Source organism: Histomonas meleagridis (genome assembly GCF_020186115.1).
Source record: "Histomonas meleagridis strain 2922-C6/04-10x chromosome Unknown contig_146, whole genome shotgun sequence".
NCBI classification, from domain to species: domain Eukaryota; phylum Parabasalia; order Tritrichomonadida; family Dientamoebidae; genus Histomonas; species Histomonas meleagridis.
In genome coordinates this window covers 63,647-84,550 of record NW_027150775.1, presented here as the reverse complement: position 1 = coordinate 84,550, position 20,904 = coordinate 63,647, and the positions used below count along the sequence as shown (strand labels likewise).

The 20,904-nt window shown below is 28.0% G+C and overlaps 4 protein-coding genes across 4 annotated transcripts; 2 read left to right on the top strand and 2 right to left on the bottom strand.

Annotated features, from left to right (window-relative positions):
- Positions 1 to 483: 483 nt before the first annotated feature.
- Positions 484 to 1,200, bottom strand: GO595_001570 (Pb-fam-4 protein; the record flags this gene model as incomplete). The annotated part of the gene is made up of 1 exon (XM_067914383.1): positions 484 to 1,200. One exon carries the CDS (start codon positions 1,198 to 1,200, stop codon positions 484 to 486), a length of 717 nt encoding a protein of 238 aa, XP_067778146.1.
- A 3,490-nt stretch (positions 1,201 to 4,690) lies between these two features.
- On the top strand, positions 4,691 to 5,419 carry GO595_001569 (Bromodomain containing protein; the record flags this gene model as incomplete). Its single annotated transcript, XM_067914382.1, has 1 exon — positions 4,691 to 5,419. The coding sequence occupies one exon, from the start codon at positions 4,691 to 4,693 to the stop codon at positions 5,417 to 5,419; it is 729 nt and encodes a 242-aa protein (XP_067778145.1).
- A 5,894-nt stretch (positions 5,420 to 11,313) lies between these two features.
- Positions 11,314 to 13,020, bottom strand: GO595_001568 (sperm-associated antigen 16 protein; the record flags this gene model as incomplete). Its single annotated transcript, XM_067914381.1, has 1 exon — positions 11,314 to 13,020. The coding sequence occupies one exon, from the start codon at positions 13,018 to 13,020 to the stop codon at positions 11,314 to 11,316; it is 1,707 nt and encodes a 568-aa protein (XP_067778144.1).
- A 5,990-nt stretch (positions 13,021 to 19,010) lies between these two features.
- GO595_001567 (SAC3/GANP family protein) lies at positions 19,011 to 20,771 on the top strand (the record flags this gene model as incomplete). Its single annotated transcript, XM_067914379.1, has 1 exon — positions 19,011 to 20,771. The coding sequence occupies one exon, from the start codon at positions 19,011 to 19,013 to the stop codon at positions 20,769 to 20,771; it is 1,761 nt and encodes a 586-aa protein (XP_067778143.1).
- Between the last annotated feature and the right edge of the window lie 133 nt (positions 20,772 to 20,904).

The following is a 20,904-nucleotide window of genomic DNA, read 5'->3' as shown; positions in this document are numbered from 1 at the left end:
TAAAGATTTGGATGAATATCATGAAAAATGTGAACAATTAAGGAAAATGGAAGAAAAAAGAGATAAATTGTTACGAGATGCTTCAAAAGAATCAAATTGGCCAAAATTAAAGTAAAATAATATTACGTTTTTATTGAATTTTTCTTTGTTTTCTAAACAAATCAATGATTATTTGATTTTTATCTTATTATCAATTGCAAATGAAAAGAATAATTTTAACAGAAAGAAAAGAATAATTTTAATAGAAAGGAAAGAATAGTTTTAATAGAAAAGAAGGAATAATTTCAGCATGTAAACGGTCGTCGAGCACCACAAAAAATCGATTTTAAGTCCACAAATCTTTTCTAAAAAGTAATCTCAACAATACTTTTAAAAGTATTTTTTTTTTTTTGATATTAAACAAAGCGCATTACTTACAGAATGTTTTCTTTATTAAAAATTTCCTATGAATTAATTTTTTATGAAATTAAATAACTTTTTGCATCAGATCCATTGATCCTCATCTTCTTTTGCCAAATTTTCAAGTTCTTCATTTATTTCTTCGACCAAAGGCGTTGAAGAATTTGTTGTATCTTTGAATTCGAACTTTTTCGAAGAAATTTCTTTTTTCTTGTTATTTTTCACGAGGAAAACAGTAATAGCGATCACAAGGAACACGAATGCGACAGCGCCGCATATTATACCCGTGAGAACAGCAGTTGAAATTGGACTTGTGCTCACATTAGAGGACGAATACAGTATAGTGAAGAAGCTCATGTAATAGCTATAGTATGTTGTATAGTATATAATTGTGTATTCGTAATAAATGTTTTCGGTAATAACATATGTCTGCGTGGTGCCATACAATGTAAGAGAACGAGTGAGAAGATAAGAATTTGATACGGAAATCGTTTGCGTATACGATATGAACTCCGTATATGAAACAGTGAGCGAAAAGTTTGCACCATATCGAAGTGACTGCGCAAATGTATTTGATTTAGTGAATGTATTCGATTTAGTGTATGTATTAGAGTTAGTGTATGTATTAGAGTTAGTGTATGTATTAGAGTTAGTGTATGTGTTTGATTTAGTGTATGTGTTTGACTTAGTGAATGTATTCGATTTAGTGAAAGTTTCTGTTGTTGGAAGACATATTGATATTGTTTCTTGTATAACATCAAATGTAGCAAATGTAGAACCGGTGTATGATGCTGTTACCATAACAGATCGTGCTGGTACACCCGTAAATGCTGTTTCGCTAATTGTTGGTTCTGTATCACCTTCAAAGAAAATACAGTGAAGATTTGTGCACGATTCAAATGCAGTTTCTTTAATATCTTTAACATTTTCGCCAATAGTAATTATGTAAAGTGATGTACATGATGAAAATGCATATTGTTCAATTGATGTAACTGAATTCGGAATGGTAAAATTAGTTAAGTTAGTACATGAATTAAAGGCACCTTCACTAATAAATGTAATGTTTTTACTAATTATGATATTATTTAATGAAATACTTGAATAAAATGCATATCGTCCAATTGTTGTGACTGAATTCGGAATTATAACATTATTTAAATTAGAACACCCGGAAAATACTGAATTTCTAATTTCTGTAACTTTTTTTGGTATAATAATATTATTTAATTTGCTACATTCATTAAATACAAAAGAATCAATAGAAGTAATATTTTCACTTAATGTAATATTATCCAAATTAGTGCATGATGAAAATGCATATGGTCCAATTGTTGTGACTGAATTTGGTATTACAATATTGTTTAAGCTCGTGCATGATGAAAATGCATATGATCCAATTGTTGTGACTGAATTTGGTATTACAATATTGTTTAAGCTCGTGCATGATGAAAATGCATTTGATAAAATTGTTGTAACTGAGTTTGGTATTACAATATTGTTTAAGCTCGTGCATGATGAAAATGCATATTCTCCAATTATTTCAACACTTTCACCGATATAAACTGTTGTTAAATTAGAACATTGACTAAATGCATAATTGCTAATATTATATATGTAATTTCCAACATAAACTGTTTGAAGTAAGTTCAACCCTGAAAATGCCTATCTGGAATTCCTGTGTTATCACAATATATTAAAACATGTTCTGCTTCACTTTTTCTGGCATCATTAAAATCAGAATATTCATTTATTATTAATGTATGATTATCTTCATTAAAGGATTCAATACTATTAATTATAAAAACTATAAAAAATAAATTTAGAATTTGCTGTTTTTTATATTTATTTATTTGCAAATTATTATATTTTTTTATTTTCAAATATATCAAAAACAAAATACAGAACAAGTGAAAATATTTATGAAAAACAGAAATTAAACTAAAAGAAGAGGTTAATGCGGGAAAATATTTAATGTCTAGATCAAACTCTTGTTTTGTTTGACTTAAACTAATGGATTTTACTAAAAAAAAGTAACAAGAGTAAACATCAGATATCACCTACCGATACCACTTTTTGAAAAATGTGGAGTAGTGCGAAGTTTGAAATTGATTTTTAATCGCAAATGCACTAAATGTGTAATCACAAATTTATTTTGAAAATCGCATGCAGTTTTTGTATTTTGTATTTTGTATTTTTGTGCATTTTCGAAATAAAAACAAAAATAAATAAAAACACAATATTTTTGATTTTTTAGAATAAAAATAATTAATTGATTGTATGCAATTAATAAAATGCTCAATAGTAATTGTATAAATTGATCTTTTTTGTTCCCTAGTAAAACCCTAGATGGGTCCGTTGGGTTACCGATAGCGGAGCTCACTAAAAAGCAGGTTTCTCTATTTCTTCTTAATTTTTACAACTTTATCATGATAAGATTTTTTTATTAAACAATTTCCCATCTGATATAAGAACAGAAGAAAGCTTTAGGATCTGTGATCTTATTCTCACAAGATCTTGTGAAAATCGGATAGACTCATAAAAAATATATACAATATATCCATTATGACGATGCATGCTTTTTATTACTTTTTGTGAAATTTACTCCAGTTTTTCATAGAAAAACCCTTAAAAGAGTTTTACGGGCTTTTTAGTATTTTACCCATAGTATCGCGATACATTTTTTTGAATACATTTTTTTTTGTTTTAATCAATACAATTTTATAGACATTATGTCATACCCCTTACATTCAATGTTAAAACTTTCAAAAAGTTGTTTTTTTTTTGAATTAAGTTTATGTGTTCGGCCGTTTAAAATATGAATTCTTCTTTATGCGGTCTGGTTGCTACCTTTGTTACTATAATTCTATTTGTTTTCTCAGCTTTTCGAGCATTAAATCCAAAACAAGACCTTGTCTCAAGTAGATATCTTATTCAATCCAAAGTTTTTAAAATGCCAAATGTTCAATACAGACCTAATAAAAAGAATCCACCAAAACCGGAATCAAAGTCAAAAATAAATAACGAAGATCAACTGTATATTATGATTTTAGATACAGAATTTAAACCAAATTCATATCAGTGTATAATGAAAAAACAATGGGTTGATAAAGTTTCTGAACTTGATTTTGTAGATAGCATCGAAATGTACTCTCTAAATGGATACAAAAATGAAGAATGCAATTTATCAACATTAACTGTTGATCCACCCACAAATGAACGTGCAAACAATTCCCCTTACCTTCTCCATCAATCCTTACAGCAGTATCTTAAAAGATCTAAAAGTGGCTGGATTTTTATAATTAATGATGCTGCTTATTTAAACATTCCACATTTTGCCATATTTTTCAATAATTTCTCAAAATCTAATCCCTCACCTTATGAGAACTCATATCTCACTGGCGGGTGCTTTGAGAAACGGTCTTATTTCCAAGAGATGTCGTTAAACTCAGGTGTTATAGTTTCACGAAAATTTGTCAAAGAAATTCTTTCTAAACAGACAATTAACACTTGGGAGGTATCCATTGACATAGATATTGAGGCCGATGAAGCATTTTCACATGCATCAGATCAAATTGGAATGCCAATTAAGCAATATAACAATCCCTTGTTTGTCGGGCAGCCATTTTGGAACAGTGAACACTTCAATTTTCTCAAAAAAAAGCGTTTTTCTGAATTGAAGACATGTAATTTTGGATTGGTCTATACACACCCAATATTGGGCCAAGGCGGAACGTGTTCGCGAGAGGTTGTGAGAATGAACTCTTTGGTTGTTTGGTCGGCAATCGGAAAGTCTATGGAGAAACAGGCATTTTTGGAAAGCGCAGAAGAAATGTTGAAAAACTTACCAAACTATGTGGCACTGCATTGGGAATTTTCTAAGCCAAAATTATGCGATATTTACAAGTGATGAAAGTATTTACTTCAGAATTTGTTGAATAAAAATGTTTGATGGAATTGAATGTGTATCGATCAAAAAAATTCAATGTCTTTGACAAAACTATTCAAAATATTTTCAATGCGTTATTCAAAATTCCTTATTCATTATAATGAAAATATCCCTTCCACCATATTGTTATTTTATCTTATTTCAGGTAAATAATATCGAGCTATGTTGCTGGATTTTTTTATAATGCTCACATTTTTTTTTATTTCTCTATAGTTATCAATCCATATGATCATTGGGGAAACGGTTATTTTTACGTTCCTGAACACTTCACTTTTTTCAATTGATCGTTTGAATGTGTTCAAAAAGTTGTAATGAACTGTTTATGTGAAGGTTCCATTTTGCATAATGAAAAAAACAAATGCAATGAATAAAAAATTCCAAGCAGAAGCTATAAACATTATGGGCAAAATAATGCAACATCCAATTTCAAATTTTTTTAATCGAAAACATAATCCACAGATCCCGAGTCAACTTGATATTGAAAGAATAAACAAAAAACTCAAAAAAAATACGTACAAAACTATTGCTGAATGGACGCGTGAAGTCCGTTCTCTTGAAACTGAAGCCAAAACATATTTTGGTATATCTTCAATAGAATCGCAAATAGCCAAACAAATAATTATCATGTTTGAGAAAGAGTTTGAAAAGTTTGTGAGTTACAGTATAGTGCGTTGGTCTCGATACTTTGGTGTTCTACATCATAAACTTCAATTTCAGATAAGTAAAATACCAGAATCACTTACAGCAGATGTAGCAATTGCGAATCTTTGGAACAAAGGTATTCCTAATGTTCCTGGATTAACAAGCGAAAATAAAATTCCTATTTACGTGTCACAAGAAATAAGCGATGTTGATGTCTCCAACTTTCTTTTGTCCATTGCGGAGCTTAATGAAATGTCGGACGTACACAAGATGGTAAGTATCATCATGGATATGCAGCCTGATCTCAAATTTAAAGGCGCTGATCCAGAAATACAGATCGATTGCTTGAAGCCAGAAACTCTTCGCGGGCTCATTGCATATTCGAAACAAAGATTTAAGGAAATGAAAAAACAATACCCATCCAAGGAGTGAAAAGAATTGATTAACTTTTTGTAAATAAAAATGTGTGTTTATGTTAAATCATGAAAAAAAGAATTTAAAAAAATCAAACAAATAGTATTGAAACTATATATTTGTTTATATTCTTTGTTATTCACATATTGAAAGCGATTTTTACTATTTCTTTCTAAATTATTTTCATTTGATAATAAATTCTTTCATTAAAATTAGGAATCATTAACATACAATTGAAAATAATATTCACATATATTTGAAATTTTTATTATTTCTAGATTTTTATTGAAACAATGAAGTTTTTTGCAGCTAATATATATGAAGAAGGTATATTACTTTTTTTCTAAATATGTAGAAAGTAATTTAATTGATTCTGTAAAACCTAATTCAGACGCCCACATAAAAGCTGTGTAAAATATTTTAAATAATTTCCAATTGTTATTTTTAAACATGAAAAAGTCATAATATATATTAAACAAATAAATTAAATATCTTTAGCATTAATATCATTTCCTTCTTTATCTAAAAGTAATTTCATCATTTCTACATGACAATTTGTTGTTGCACATATAAGAGGTGTTTCAAATATTCCAAATATTTTCCAAATAATAATGTATAATATCAGGTTTTTGATATAAATATTATGCAAAGCAAAAATACATTTTTAATATTGATATCAATTCCATCTTGCTCTAGAAGAAATTTGACTATTTCTATATTTCCTTCAACTATAGCACAAATAAGAGGTATCCAATATAATTAAAGAAATTTCCGAAAATTCTTAATGAATATTAAATTATTGTGGTAAACAATAAATAATATAAAAATTCATTAGCGTTTATATTTATTTCTTTTTGTTTAACAAGTAATTTTACGATTTCAATGCAGCTTTTTTCACATGCAATAATAAATGATGTCTTAAATTAGTAAAATAGTTTCCTAATATAATTATGCGACATTATTTTTTCTAAATTAACAATAAATAAAATAAATAAACATCTTCAGAATTAATATCAATATCTTTTTGCTCAAGAAGTAACTTAACAATTTCAGTTTGATTATTAATAGATGCATACATTAATGCAGTTTGAAAACATTGAAATAATTATCAATTTTATTTTTAAAACATCGAAACATTAGAAAGAATTTCAAATTTTAAATAAAAATATCTTTAGCATTAACATCAATTCCTTTTTGTTCAAGAAGTATTTTAACAACATCAATGTAACCTTTTTCAGATGCTTTCATTAGTGCTGTTTTAAATTATTTAAATAATTTCCAAGCATTATTTTGCAATTTCAAATTATTAAAATAAATATTAAATATTATAAATTAATATCTTTACTATTAATATCAATTCCTTTTTGCCCTAGAATATATTGAACAAGTTCAATATTTCCTGATTCTGATGAATATACCAAGATATTCTTTGGTATGTGATTATTTTGAAGAAAATACTTAACAAGAAAAATATTTCCAATTTTGGCTGATTCATTGATAATATTTTCATTTATTCTCATTCCTTCATTGATCAAAAACGAAAAAACTTCATAATTATGATAACAAACACATTTCTTTCCTAATTCTTCTAAATTGCTAATATTTTCTAATTTCTTTTCAAAAATATATTTAAAGATATCATTTTGATGAAACATTATTGCAGTTTCATATACATTTTCAAATGTTGAATGATTTTGTTCACATAAATGAATGATTTCTTCATTTCCACTTGCAACAGCATATTTACCTGTGTTTTCTACATTTGCACCATTCATAAGTAAATATTTAAAACATTTTACTGATCCAAAAAAAGCAGCATAATCAATTAACGTAACATTGTATTGATTAATAAATGAACATCTTTCATAAAGTGATGGTGGAATTGTTTGATTAAAATTATAATCTTCTTCTGATGATATTTCCTGAAGTTTTTCGATTTCATCATTTAGAATTATCTTTGCAATTTTATTTGGATTAACTCCTTCTTTAATTAATTCCTTATGTAGCTCCCAATCATTTTCCTTGAGCTTATCATAATTTTCAGTGATTTGTTCTTTGAATTCAACATATCCTAAATTTTCAACGTCTTTTTCGAGCATGTAATGAATAAAGTAAGGATTTTTTCTTTCCATTACAATTTTTGGATCTAGAAAATTTTGTTCAATTAAATTCTCAATGATAAAATCTGATTCTTGTGATTTTTTATGAAGAAGAAAATCTGCGAAGGAATTAAATAGCTTGAAATTAGTTTTGTTGTTTTTTTCAACTTCTTGAATGAAACTTGTATAAATATTTATATCTTTTTTATATATAGAAAACGAAGAAAAAATCATTTGAGAAATGATAAGATCAAAAGATTTTGGGAAGTCATGAGAAAATAAATTCACAATTGATTGAGCTGCATGTGGAATATTTTCCTTTTCCAAACCATATATTGTTTTTTGAATTCGCTTGAGTGTTTCCCATTCATTTAGGCCTTGATTAATATTTGATTTTTCATTTTGACTCATATTTATAAAGTGAGCAAGCAAAAACGATTTTTTTGCGTATAAACTTCATAATTAATTCAATGCTTTACTCAAAAATTTCAAAGGTAATTAATTACCACTTTTTTTTTAAAAAGTTAATTACAAATCTTTATTTAACAAATATATTTAAGAATTACTACGTAAATAAAATTTTGGGTTCTGATTATAATCTTCTTCTTTAGCGTAACTGGAAGGATAGAATCCTCCTTTTTTCATTATTCTTGTTGCTCCAATTGACAATATAATCAATGAACGGAAAGAAATTGTTTCCTTTTTCTTTACATACATGCATCCATTCAGCAATGATTTCTTTTGAAATCTTAAACTTTCCAATCTATAATTTAATTTCCTATGTGAAATAGATGAAAGAATCATTTCACCAAGAACAAATCTAAGATCTTTACTTGATTGAGAAGGAATTTCTCCATCGGTCACATTAATAAATAAATCTCTTCCCCATCGATTCCATTCTTGTAATGCATCATATAATTTCTTTTGTTTTTCAATGTTACTGTTTTCAACATAATTTTGTGAACTTTTTGTAGCGGTTTTTTCTGCCAACTTTTTTTCAATTGTTTTAATTATGTTTTCTTCTTCCTGAAGTGAATAATCAGTTTTTGTTCCATTTTGATTAAGTATTTCTGCTAATTTTTTAACAAATACAAAATGATTATTTTTAATATCTTTAATTTTATCTTCATATGATTTAGTTAAATCAGATTCACGAATTGATATTTCATTTTTCCAATAACTATCACGAGCAGAAATACTTTTGGTTATATTATCTTCATTTTGCTTCATCTTCAGTAAATTTAATTGTTTCTCAACTTGAAGTGATTTAATTTCATTATTTAATTGTTCTATTTGTGAATTTATTTGACTTGTTGAATCTCTTTGTTTCAATTTTTCAAGAAGTTTTTCATTTTGATTTTTAATGTAAGAAGTTGTTTCTTTTTGCTTCTTAAAAGCATTTTCATATGTGATAAGAACTTCTTTAAATTTAGCTTTAATTTGTAAAAGCTTTTCGCTTTTAGAGTTAAGTTGTTCACGAAGTTTTTGTTCATTTTTTTGATTTTTTTGGTTTACAAGATTTAAATCATGTTGATATTGATCACGTTCTTTTGTAACGATGATGTTTAATCTTTTTTCGAATTCTTTTGATCTATTATTATTTGTTTTGTTGAGTTTTTTGTTATTTATTTTTAATTGTTCATTTTCATCTTTAAGTTCTTGTAATTGGATTTCGATGTTTTGAATTTTATCTTTATATGTTTCAAATTTTTGTTTATTTTTATTATTTTCGATATTCAATTCATTTATTTCATGTTTAAGTTTTTCATTTTCATTATTTATTTTATTATTTTCATTATTTTTAGATTTCAATTTTTGTTTTAATGATATGATGAAATTTTCTGATTTCTTTGCTTCTTCTTCAAAATCTGTTTTTAATTCGTTGAATTTTTTCTCTATTTTTTCGATTAGCTTTGATTTATTGTTTTCATTTTCATATTTAATTTCGTTAATATAATTACAAATAGCAATTGGAATATCAATGATATCTCCATCAAAATTTATTACTTTTCTGACTTTATCATTTAAATCTTTACATAGCTCAATAAACATTGAAAAATATTTAATAAAAGTATCAATATTATAATTTTCATCATTTGTAATTTGAGTTAAATCATTTGTTAATTTTTGAATTTCGTTTATTTTATCAATAATAAAATTAGTTAAAGAAATTTTGTTATTATCATAATTCATAAAATCAGATAATTGCGAAAGTTTTGATAATTGTTCTCTATAATTTGTATTTGTTTGTTCATATAATTTTTTATATATTGAACATGTTAATATTTGAGATGAAAACACATCTATAATTTCACGTGATTCATTTGAATATAAATTTTCAAACGTTTCTTCTAAATTTGTATCTTCATTTAATATTAACTTATGCTCTGACAAGAATTGTCTACATTGTGCAATTAATATTAACATTTGATTTTTAAATGTTTCATCTTTTACTATTGAATATTGCATTGATTGATATGATAATAATTTTAATTCTAAATCACCACTATTTACAAGTTTAGTCAAAAATCGAAGTAAATTTTCAACCAAAATAAGTAATCTTTGAACTTGTATTTCATCTTCTTCAATTTTTTCATTTTTAATAAGGAAATTAATTGATTCGATTATATTACAATTATTTCCAAATCGTTTAATAATTATTTCTTTTATTTTATTATACTTTTTAAGTTCAGTTTCATATTCATTAATTCTGGATTTTAATGAATCAATAAGTTCTAAATCTTCTTTTAATGATGTTTCAACAACTTTTTCTTTATTGTCTTGAGTGATGAATTTTAATTGTTTATCTAAAATAATAGATGATTTGTTTTTAATTTCATAAAGTTGTTGTATTTCATTACATTGTGATTGATAGTTTTCAAATAATGTTGCAAAAGAATTCCGTAATTTGTTATTTTCTTCTTGTATTAATTGGATTTGTGGTTTATTGAATTGTGACTTTTCAAATTCAATACTTTGCGTTTGTAAATCATTCAAATTAACAGTTAATTTTTGGTTTTCAGCTTCTTGTTGTTTGCTTTTGATTTCTAATTTATGCAATTGTGATTTAAGCTCACTTATCCTTTTATTTTTGGCAGAGATCTTAGATTTAAGAGAAGATAATTCATTGTTAATAATTGTATTATCTTCAGTTAAAATTGATAGTTGTTCTTTAAGTTTTTGGCATTTACGTTCACTTGCCATAAAATCACTCTTAAGAACTTGAAGCTTATGTTGCTTATCATCACATTCAGTTTTTAGTTCTTGGATGCTTTTTTCTTTATCTCTTCTAATTTGATTTGTTTTTTCAATTAATGAAGTTTTTTCATTAAGGACACTTTCGTTCATTGTTTTAAGTTCTGAAATTTGTGCTTTAAGACTTGCAAAATCACTATTATCATTGTTATCAAATGACATAAATTCCATGGATTTAGCTTGTTGAGGTATTTCTATTTTCTTAATTTTTTGATATACAAAGATACTTATTGCCCTTAAAAGATTTTGACAAGATTCTGAATTTAAAGTAACACCACCATTAACATTTAACATTTTATTAACTGTGTTTGCGATTGACATCAATAATTCATCAGACCCAGCGATCTTTAATAAATCTGGGATTTCATCATGGTAATTATTAATTATATTTGATAAATCAGAAACTTTATAGTGCGCAGGTTCTCTTAATTCGAGTCCATCCAATAATTCGCTATCATCCAATGAAAACGATATAAAATCTTCTTCTTCCATTTCTTCTAAAAAGTTAAACGTACGCGAGACGCATTTTCAATACTTTATTTATTCAAACAAAAATTTTTAATTCTTTGTGCAAACAGCAACACTTCCATCCGCAGCACTACAAACCACCATATCGCACTCATTATTAACCGCGATAGCTTCACAAGGCTGATCAAAAGAAGACATTACCCATGAAGCACCTGAATCTTCTTTCATCAAAACCTCAGCTTTACCATCATCAGCAGCAACAAATATAAATTCGCCTGTTGCGTCCACAGCGCAATCATTTAGTTGCCTTCCATAATCCATTTCGCATACCGGCGCCATTTTCCTCATGTCCCAAATCTTAATTCTTCCTTTTGCATCAACACTCGTAACCGTTTTCCCATCAAGCGCCGGTGCGACAGCGAACACTGTTGCCTCGTGTCCGATTCCTCTATTTACCATAGCGCTTTCTCTTGCGTCCCATAAACCTACTAAATGATCAGCTCCGGCAGTAACCATTACGTTACTATAAGGTATCCATTTTATGTCATTAATATCTCGTTCATGACCTCTTAAAATGGATATCTCTTGTCCGCCTTGTAAATCATAGATACGTAACGTAGAGTCACTCCCACACGTTGTAATGAGACGTCCGCCAAAATGAAAGTCACATCCCCATACAACATCTAAATGGCCTTGTAATACTAACGCGCATTTAGATGACAAGAAATCCCATATCCGAGTGCTGCCATCTGCTGATGTCGTCGCTAAATGTGCACCGCGCGGATGGAATGATAAATGCGATATCCAATTGCTATGGCCACTACCACTGATCAACAGTTCGGAGTTGTCCGAATTCCAGAGGTGCCAGACGCCGTCATCGCCGCCTGTCGCGTACACGCGACGCTTCGGATGGATTGCGACGGCTCCAATCGGAGAATCGTGCGCATGGTGAACAACACGATGCGTAAGATGCTCAATGTCGGGACGCGACGCGTGCTCATATGGATTGAGCGCAGCGTTCCCAGGTAGAATTGCTTTGATGTTTACTGTGGGTTTCTCATTAGGATCGGACATTTTCGATTCTTGTCGTGATGAGGCTTTGGGCGTCTTCGGTTTGGGCTGAGAAGCAAGAAGGCGCTCGTGGAGTTGGCGGAGTCGTTGGACTTCGAGCTCGAGAAGCATTCGATCTTTATCTGCTGTTTCGATTTTCGAGTTGTAGTCATCAAGAGTTGGCATCTTTTGATTCGTTTGATGGAGGTAACTACGAATGGCTTCAAGCGTCCGATGCTTTTCATGGCCAACGCGCATATGAGCAAGTTTGTAACCGTTTCGAGACGTCTTGAGTTTGGCCCAGGTTTTTTGGACTTTAGTTGCGGCATCTTTCATGTGTTGAACATCGGATTGAAGTTTTCTAAGTTTTTGATCAAGATAATAATAATCTAAATACATAATTGGTACTTTGGTAATTTGTGATTTGTCAAGAGACCCGGTTGATTCAAGACGATACCACTCGGCTTGAAAGGTGTTTAATGTTTCATGCAGTCGCATTTGTGAAAGAATTGCTCGAACAAAAATATCTGAATTTTCAATAAGATCGCTTGTTTGATTTTCTGTTGTAGATTCTGTTAATTGTTGTTTACTTGTGGTTGTTTGAGATTTTGCATTTCGAAGAAGAATTTCAAAAGTCTCTTCATCGTCATCAGAATCATCTGATAACATTACCTTCTTAAATTTCGATGTATCTTCATCTTCTTCAAGTTCAAAATCATCAATAACTTCATAATCTTCTTCTTCCATCTGTAATAACAGATTTAACTGTTCAGGGCACCCCCAATAGAACGTTAATTTACCCCCAGGAAAATGGCGCCAATTTATCGAAATACGGTTTATTCGTTAAATCAATTGAAATTTGAATAAATTATTATGTCATAAAAAGTGGTTTAAAATTCAGAGTGGTATCGTTTTATGATAATGTAAACATCTCAAAACATCAATTTGAATTTGACTTTGAATAAAAAAACTAAAAATCCCTTCGATAAGTTTAATAAACATTTCAAAACACAATAGGAGATAAACAAAGAGAACCAGCCATACGATTTTCCTTTCGTGCTCTTCTATGTTTGGAATCTTTGTGGAATCGAAGACTATCACGATGATGTCTGGGAGCTATTGTTGGAGCAGTTTTACTTTCTACAAGGACATGGTTTACTGCATCACGAGGAGTAACAAAATCTGTTTCGGTTTCATTTAAAATTGAAATTAAACTGTTGATAATAAACGAAAATGGAAATGTTTTCTTCAATTTTTTGAATGATTGTGTTAAAGCAGGAACAAAACATGTTGCAAGATTTTTCATAGTCATCTTATTTTCATCTGAATGCTGAATTAAAACCTTTAACATTGAGATTATTAATGCTAAAGATCTTCTATTTGGAGTTGGTAGATGGTCAACCAGTGAATAAATACAACCAATTGTTTGAGACAAGAAATATTGATTAAAAATTTCTGGCTGTATAAGTGGTGTTGGAAGATCAAGGAGCCATAACTTCAGGAAAGAAGCTACATCCGAAGTTCTTGAATTCTGTGGGAGAGAAGGAACATGTTGCGCAAGGGATTCATTGATACAAAGTACTTGGTCTTTACTTCCAGGGATTCTAAATATTCCAACTGTTGATGCATTAGATTTTATATAACTGCAAACAATTGGAAGAAATAGTGGAATATTTTTAGAATTTACTGGGAGATATTCGATTGGAACCTTTATGATTGTTCTAGACATAAAATTGCAGCAAAAATAAAACGGTTATTAACAGATTTTCTTTGAATAAAATGTAAACTAGGTTTCAAATGGTCAGCCAATAATTACTTTTGTGAGGATTGCAATCGTTTTTATCATACATTGTCGTATTGAAATAATTGAATCAAACCGATGATCGTGTGATCAATCACAGACCATGAACAATTTGAAAACATTTGACATTTTATGACAATCGATTATGGATGGTTTTCGAAACGTTTGTATTCAAAAAGTGATTATTTCCACAAAATAATTTAAAGAAATTCTCAAATTATCAAACGCTTTTTTAATGAGGATTTATAATTTCCTTATTCACATGATCAAAAATGCTTGACAAGTAAATAGTATAACTTCCGAACCAATAATAAATGAGTGTTTTACATAAAGTAATTGTTCCAATATAAATTGTTTTTTGAATTCAAAATGCGCCACGATTGGCTCGACCGATAATTTATTCTCTAAAATGTAAATGAAAATAATAATGGCTTTCTAGTATTTAATTTTTTCAATCTATAACAAGTTTAAATGCATATTCCACATTTTTTTTGATAAGCGTCAATTCAGAATTCATATATTCCTTATAATTACATTCCCTACGTATAAAAAAATTACATCGACCAAGGTAAATGAAAATTTTGATTTCGATACCCATAAATACAACTTTGTGCTTCTGTTGTGATTTTATGTTTGCTGCCAAAAACCCTGGGAAAACGATAGACAGATTAAATGATCGATAAACAGTTTCTCACAGAAAAAAGTATTGAAATTCCCATCGTTTGTCCACTTATTTATGGTGCAAACAGCATGTTAATATTGAATTAAAATCGGAGGTTAGGTACCTTAATAAGATGAATGGTTTACACAAAATTGAGCAAGCAAATGTTAATTTGTTAAATGGGAAAAGGAATAAATCTAAAAAAATATTTACAAAATTACCAAAAAATGGAAGACATTATTTTCGGGTTGGAAGAAAGTAATGTTGAGGATTCAGTATATTCAACATTAAAATTATTGAATGATGATCGAAATATTATTACATATAATTATGATACTATACATTTACTATATGTTTCTTTCTATCAACGTTGTATTGACCCTAAAATATATATTGATTATTTACTTTTATTAAATCAAAAAGAAGAAGAAAGCATTGAATTTCACTTCAATTCCATTTTAAATTTATTTATTATATTTCTTCATCATAAGAAAAAAACCAAAGTTTCCAATTTTCTTTTGGAATATATGTTTGAGCATGGAATAGTTGATCCGAAAATTGTTCATTATACTAAAGAATTTTATTTTGCACATTGGAGACTTGATCAAAACAAATGTTGGCCTAATTATGATTGTAAAAATCTAAAGAAAAATGATTGGGAACTCCATAAAACTCTTATTCATGAAAGATTTACACGAAACGAAATTATGCAAATCATACGAAATGATGATGTTGAAAACCTTCAAGAAATATCATCACAATCGAACTTTGATTTTAAGCAAACAATATCATATTCTTATTATGATCTCTATTTTAATGAACTCAACAAATCCAAAGATATTACATTAATTGATTATGCAGCATTTTTTGGATCAATTAAATGTTTTAAATTTTTACTTATGAATGGTGCAACAGTAAATAACGCAGGTAAATATGCAATCGCAAGTGGTAATGAAGAAATTATTCATTTATGTGAACAAAATCATTCATCATTTGAAGATGGATATGAAACAGCAATTGAATATCATCGAAATGATATCTTTAATTATCTTTATGAAAATAAAATCATTGAAATAATAGATATAACAAATTTAGGAATCAAATGTGTTGAATGTTATAATTATCAAATTTTATCATTTTTAGAAAAGAATGGTATGAAAATTAATGACGCATTTATTAAAAAATTAGCTGAGAATGGTAATTTATTCCTTATGAAACATTATATTAAAAAAATCGAAATTTCAAAAGATATTTTTATATCATCAACTACATCAGGTAATCTTGAACTTGTTAAATATATATATAGATATATACTACAACAAACTATTTTTTATATTGATGAAACCACTGGTATTTTTTATAAATATTTTATAAATCAATTTTGGTAACATGTGAGTATGGATATGTTGATATATTTAAATTTTTATTAAAAAGAGTAAAAGGAAATATCGAATTTTTTTATTTATATTGATAAATATATAATATAATAATTTCCTGTTTAAATTGTGTAATTTATGTTTAATTATATATATTTGTTAATTCACTTGTTGAAATTTCTTTAAAGAATGTAAACCTCGAAATTGTTAAAATCTTAATAAAGAAAAAATTTTTTGTTAATACAACAGTACACATTTAATAAAATATTTTAAAGTTAAATAATAACTTTTAGAACAAATTAAATATTTTTTCAGCACCACTTGTGATAGCTGCTCGAAGACATTACACTGAAATAGTAAAATTATTTATAAAAAATGGAATTAATATTGATACACCTAATGTTTATTTTTTTTTCACAGTATATTTATTTTTTTGTATCAGCACTGTATATAGCATCTAAAAAAGGATTTGTTGATATTGTTGAATTACTTCTTAAACAACCTCAAACTAATGTGAATATAAAAAATATTTCATTTCTTTATTTTCTCTAGTTATCTTATACGTCATGGAATTTAAATACAATTTTTGTTACACCTTTAATGGTAGCATGTTTTAGAAGTCAAGTTGAAGTTGTTAAATTACTTCTTAACCATAAAGAAATTGATATTAATTCTTGTGATGTACATTTATAAAACTTATAATTTGTTTTTATGAAATGAAGTTTAAATATATTTTTTGGGATTTTTTTAAATAAATTAGAACAGCATTAATGATGTCATGTGGAAGTTTTTTTTGCAATACATAAGAAGTTTATTAAATTAATTTAGGTTGACATTTATTGATTCTTATTTGAGAGGACACGAAGAAATTGTAAAATTACTACTTAAGCAAAATAATGTTAATATAAATGCCCAAGACTTCTAATTTTTTATTTATAGATTTTCATTATAAATATTAGTAATAACTAATTTTTATATTAGGAATTTTTTTTAAAATTTTGATACAGCATTAATCAGAATTTGTTCAGGTAATGAAACTGAAATATTAAAAATGCTTCTTAATTATAAAAGAATTGATATAAATATCAAAAATGTCTATCAAAATAATTCTACAATATTTCAATATATAATTAGGAGTTTAATCATATTATATAAAACTGCACTTATGGAAGCAACTGAGAATGGATATATAGATATGGTTAAATTACTTCTCGAACAAAAAGAAATTGATATTAATGCCAAAGAAATTTATTTGTTTTATTTAATATTTAATCTTATAATTCCATGTTTAAAAATAATATTTAGAAATTATTTAAATTATTTAGAACAGCACTTATAATAGCATCTAAAAATGGTTATGCAGAAATAGTTAAATTACTTCTTGTGCAAGAAGGAATTGATATTAATGCTAAAGATATTTATTTGTTTTAATTAAAATTTATTTTAATAATTTGATATTTCAAAATAATATTTGGAAATTATTTAAATTATTTTGGACAGCACTTATTTGGGCATCTAAAAATGGTTATACAGAAATAGTTAAATTACTTCTTGAACAAGAAGGAATTGATATTAATGCTAAAGATTCTTATTAATTTTAATTAAAGTTTATTTTAATGATATGCTATTTTAAAATATTATTTGGAAATTATTTGAATTATTTAAAACAGCACTTAATTATACAGAAAATTATGAAATTGTTAATTTGTTTCCAAGAAAAAAAGAGATTGACAGAAACAAAAAATGGTTTGCTTATTTTTTATCGGAACTCATTAAAATATAATTTTTTATTCAAAACTAATAATTGTTTTTATATAACATTTAAATGTGGATTGTGAATTGAATGATATTTTTTCAAAAAATGATAATCACTATAACTACTAGAGAAATAGGAATATTTATGACGACAGTATGTTTTTTTTACGACTGGCTCACTTAATGGAAAGCATTCAAAATTCGGGAAAATGTAACAAGAAAGTGAGTCAGCTTTTTGATACCGTTTTTATGAACATTTTACAATTTTTTTTTGTTAATCACCTTAAACTTAATTAAAAAAATAATGAAGGTCAGGTTAACACTTTGAGTAGATAACTTAAAATCTAATTTAATGATACCATTTTTTATTGTTATTGACAAACGCCCAATAAGAGAACGTTAACTTAAGTATCGGACGTTATCTTGAGTGGACATGCTTTCCCGAGGCGACTCTAGCAGCCAGAAAATAAATAAACCTAAGGGACCGCCACTAGATTTTCTAAAGAAAGTTCAGTATATGGAAAAATTTCCAGAATCTCTAAAGAAATATGTTAATAGGTGCTTTGCTCAGTGTAATGACAGCGAGTCTGTTAAATTAGTATCAAATCACTTACTAGAACGCATAGAAGTTCACAAAACGCGTGGGTCACTTACTAGACACAATTGGAATGAAGAACCTCTTGTTATTTCATCAGAAAATGAAAAAAGCTCATCACAAAATACTATCATCAAACAACAAAAGATGCAGCCACCTAATTCAATTCCTTTTAGTACAAATCAAATTGGTTTTAATCAGCAACAATACAATCAGTATCCTAACAATTACAACCAAACTCCATACAAACAACATCAAGGGTACAACCAAAATGTACAGTATATACAAAGAAATTATAACAATGAACCACAACAAGGATATAACCAATACAATGTGCAAAACAATCAAATGAATTATAGTCAATATAACAATATGCCAAAACAGTATAATCCAAGTAACCAATTTAACAATGATCAAAGAAATTACAATCATTATGAAAATGAGAAAAATCAATTTATCAGCAATGATTCAAACAGGTATGTACCAAGCAGCCTTCAGAAAGGATATAATTACGAAAACAGAAGTTATAACCAATTTAATAGCGAGCAAATGAACGATTACCAAAGTCAGCCAACCAATGATCAAGCGATGCGCTTTAATCGCCCGCCTGAAAACATCAGAAGTAACAGCAAAAAATTTGATGATCGAAGACCATTAAACAGATACACTCACAATGAACGAAGCCAGCAATACAACGATAACCAAAAGCGCGACTTTGGATATGATGACGAAAATTATGACAATAGAAAACCATTAAATCGATACGCAAGCAACGAAAGCGAACAATACGACAACAGGCGCGACAATGAACAAAGCCAACAATACAATGATAATCAAAAGCGCGGCTTTGGATATTATGATGAAAATCAATTTAATAGCGAAAACAGAAATTATAACCAATTTAATAGCGAGCAAATGAACAATTATCAAAGTCAGCCAACCAATGATCAAGTGATGCGCTTTAATCGCCCGCCTGAAAACGTCAGAAGCGACAGCGAAAAATTTGATGATCGAAGACCATTAAACAGATACACTCACAATGAACGAAGTCAACAATACAACGATAACCAAAAGCGAGACTTTGGATATGATGACGAAAACTATAGCAATCAAAAACGCGACTTTAGATATGATGACGAAAATTATGACAATAGAAAACCATTAAATCGATACGCAAACAATGAAAGCGAACAATACGACAACAGGCGCGACAAAAAATACACTGATAATGAACGAAGTCAGCAATACAATGATAACCAAAAGCGCGGCCTTGGATATAATGATAAAAATTATGATAATAAACGCGATGTCAGTGCAAAGTATAACAACGAAAATCGATATTCAAGCGACGATGAAAACGGTTATGACCACAGAAATCGAAACTTTTTCAGATATTCGGACGATGACGAGTACGATAGGGAAAGTGACATCGGCAATGAACCCAACAAACAAACGAAAATTAATAAAAACAAAAAATTTCAAAAACAAAAGAAAACTAAACCTAAGAAACAAAATAAAGTAACTCAACTGCCTCCATTGCCAAAGAAATTACCACTTCATAAACCAATCATAAAGAAAGAAGTCGAAGAACCTGCGCCTATTGTAGGTACATCCACTGCAATGGAGAAACAGTACTTACGACTTGCTGGAAATACATTACCAGATGCATCAAATTTCCGACCACTTCCTATTTTAATACAGAGTTTTGAATATTGTTTAGGGAAATATGAGCAAAACAAAGACTACGAATATATCTCTGAGCAATTGAGAAGTATTAGACAAGATTTACTTGTTCAACATATTGAAAATCCATTTTGTGTAAAAGTATATGAAAAACATGCCCACCTGGCTATAATGAACGAAGATTGGGGTAATTTCAACCAATCTATGACATCTTTAGAAAAACTTTACAAAATGAATTTTGGGGAATATGAAAATATTTGTGAATTTTTTTGTTATAGAATTGTGTATTCTATTGGAGTAGATGATGAAGCTGGCCTTTATTCATTTATTCCAAGAATTCCTGAAAATGTGATTTTGAGTGATCAGGTTCAAATCGCTTTGAAAATTTGGAAATTTTCGAATACAGGTGAATGGGTTAAATTCTTTGAAATTATGAATAATGCGTCGGATTTTTTAAAGAAAGTTATGTCTATAAAGGCAAAGCAAATGAGATTTTTGGCTTTGTCGAGTTCGGTAAAAGGCATGCGGAAGCTGTCGCTTGAGGGATTTAGGGAGTTTTTGTTCTTACAAACCATTGAAGAAACGAGAGAATATTTAGCACAAAATGAAGTATCGATTCCAGAATAAATGTTTTTGTTGAATTAATAAAAATATAGAATGTAAATTTATATGTATTTAAAAGTTTGATGAATAATAGCACCAGTTATATAACAGTAAACAAAATATTTTAATGACTTTTCTATATAAACATATTTTGAAT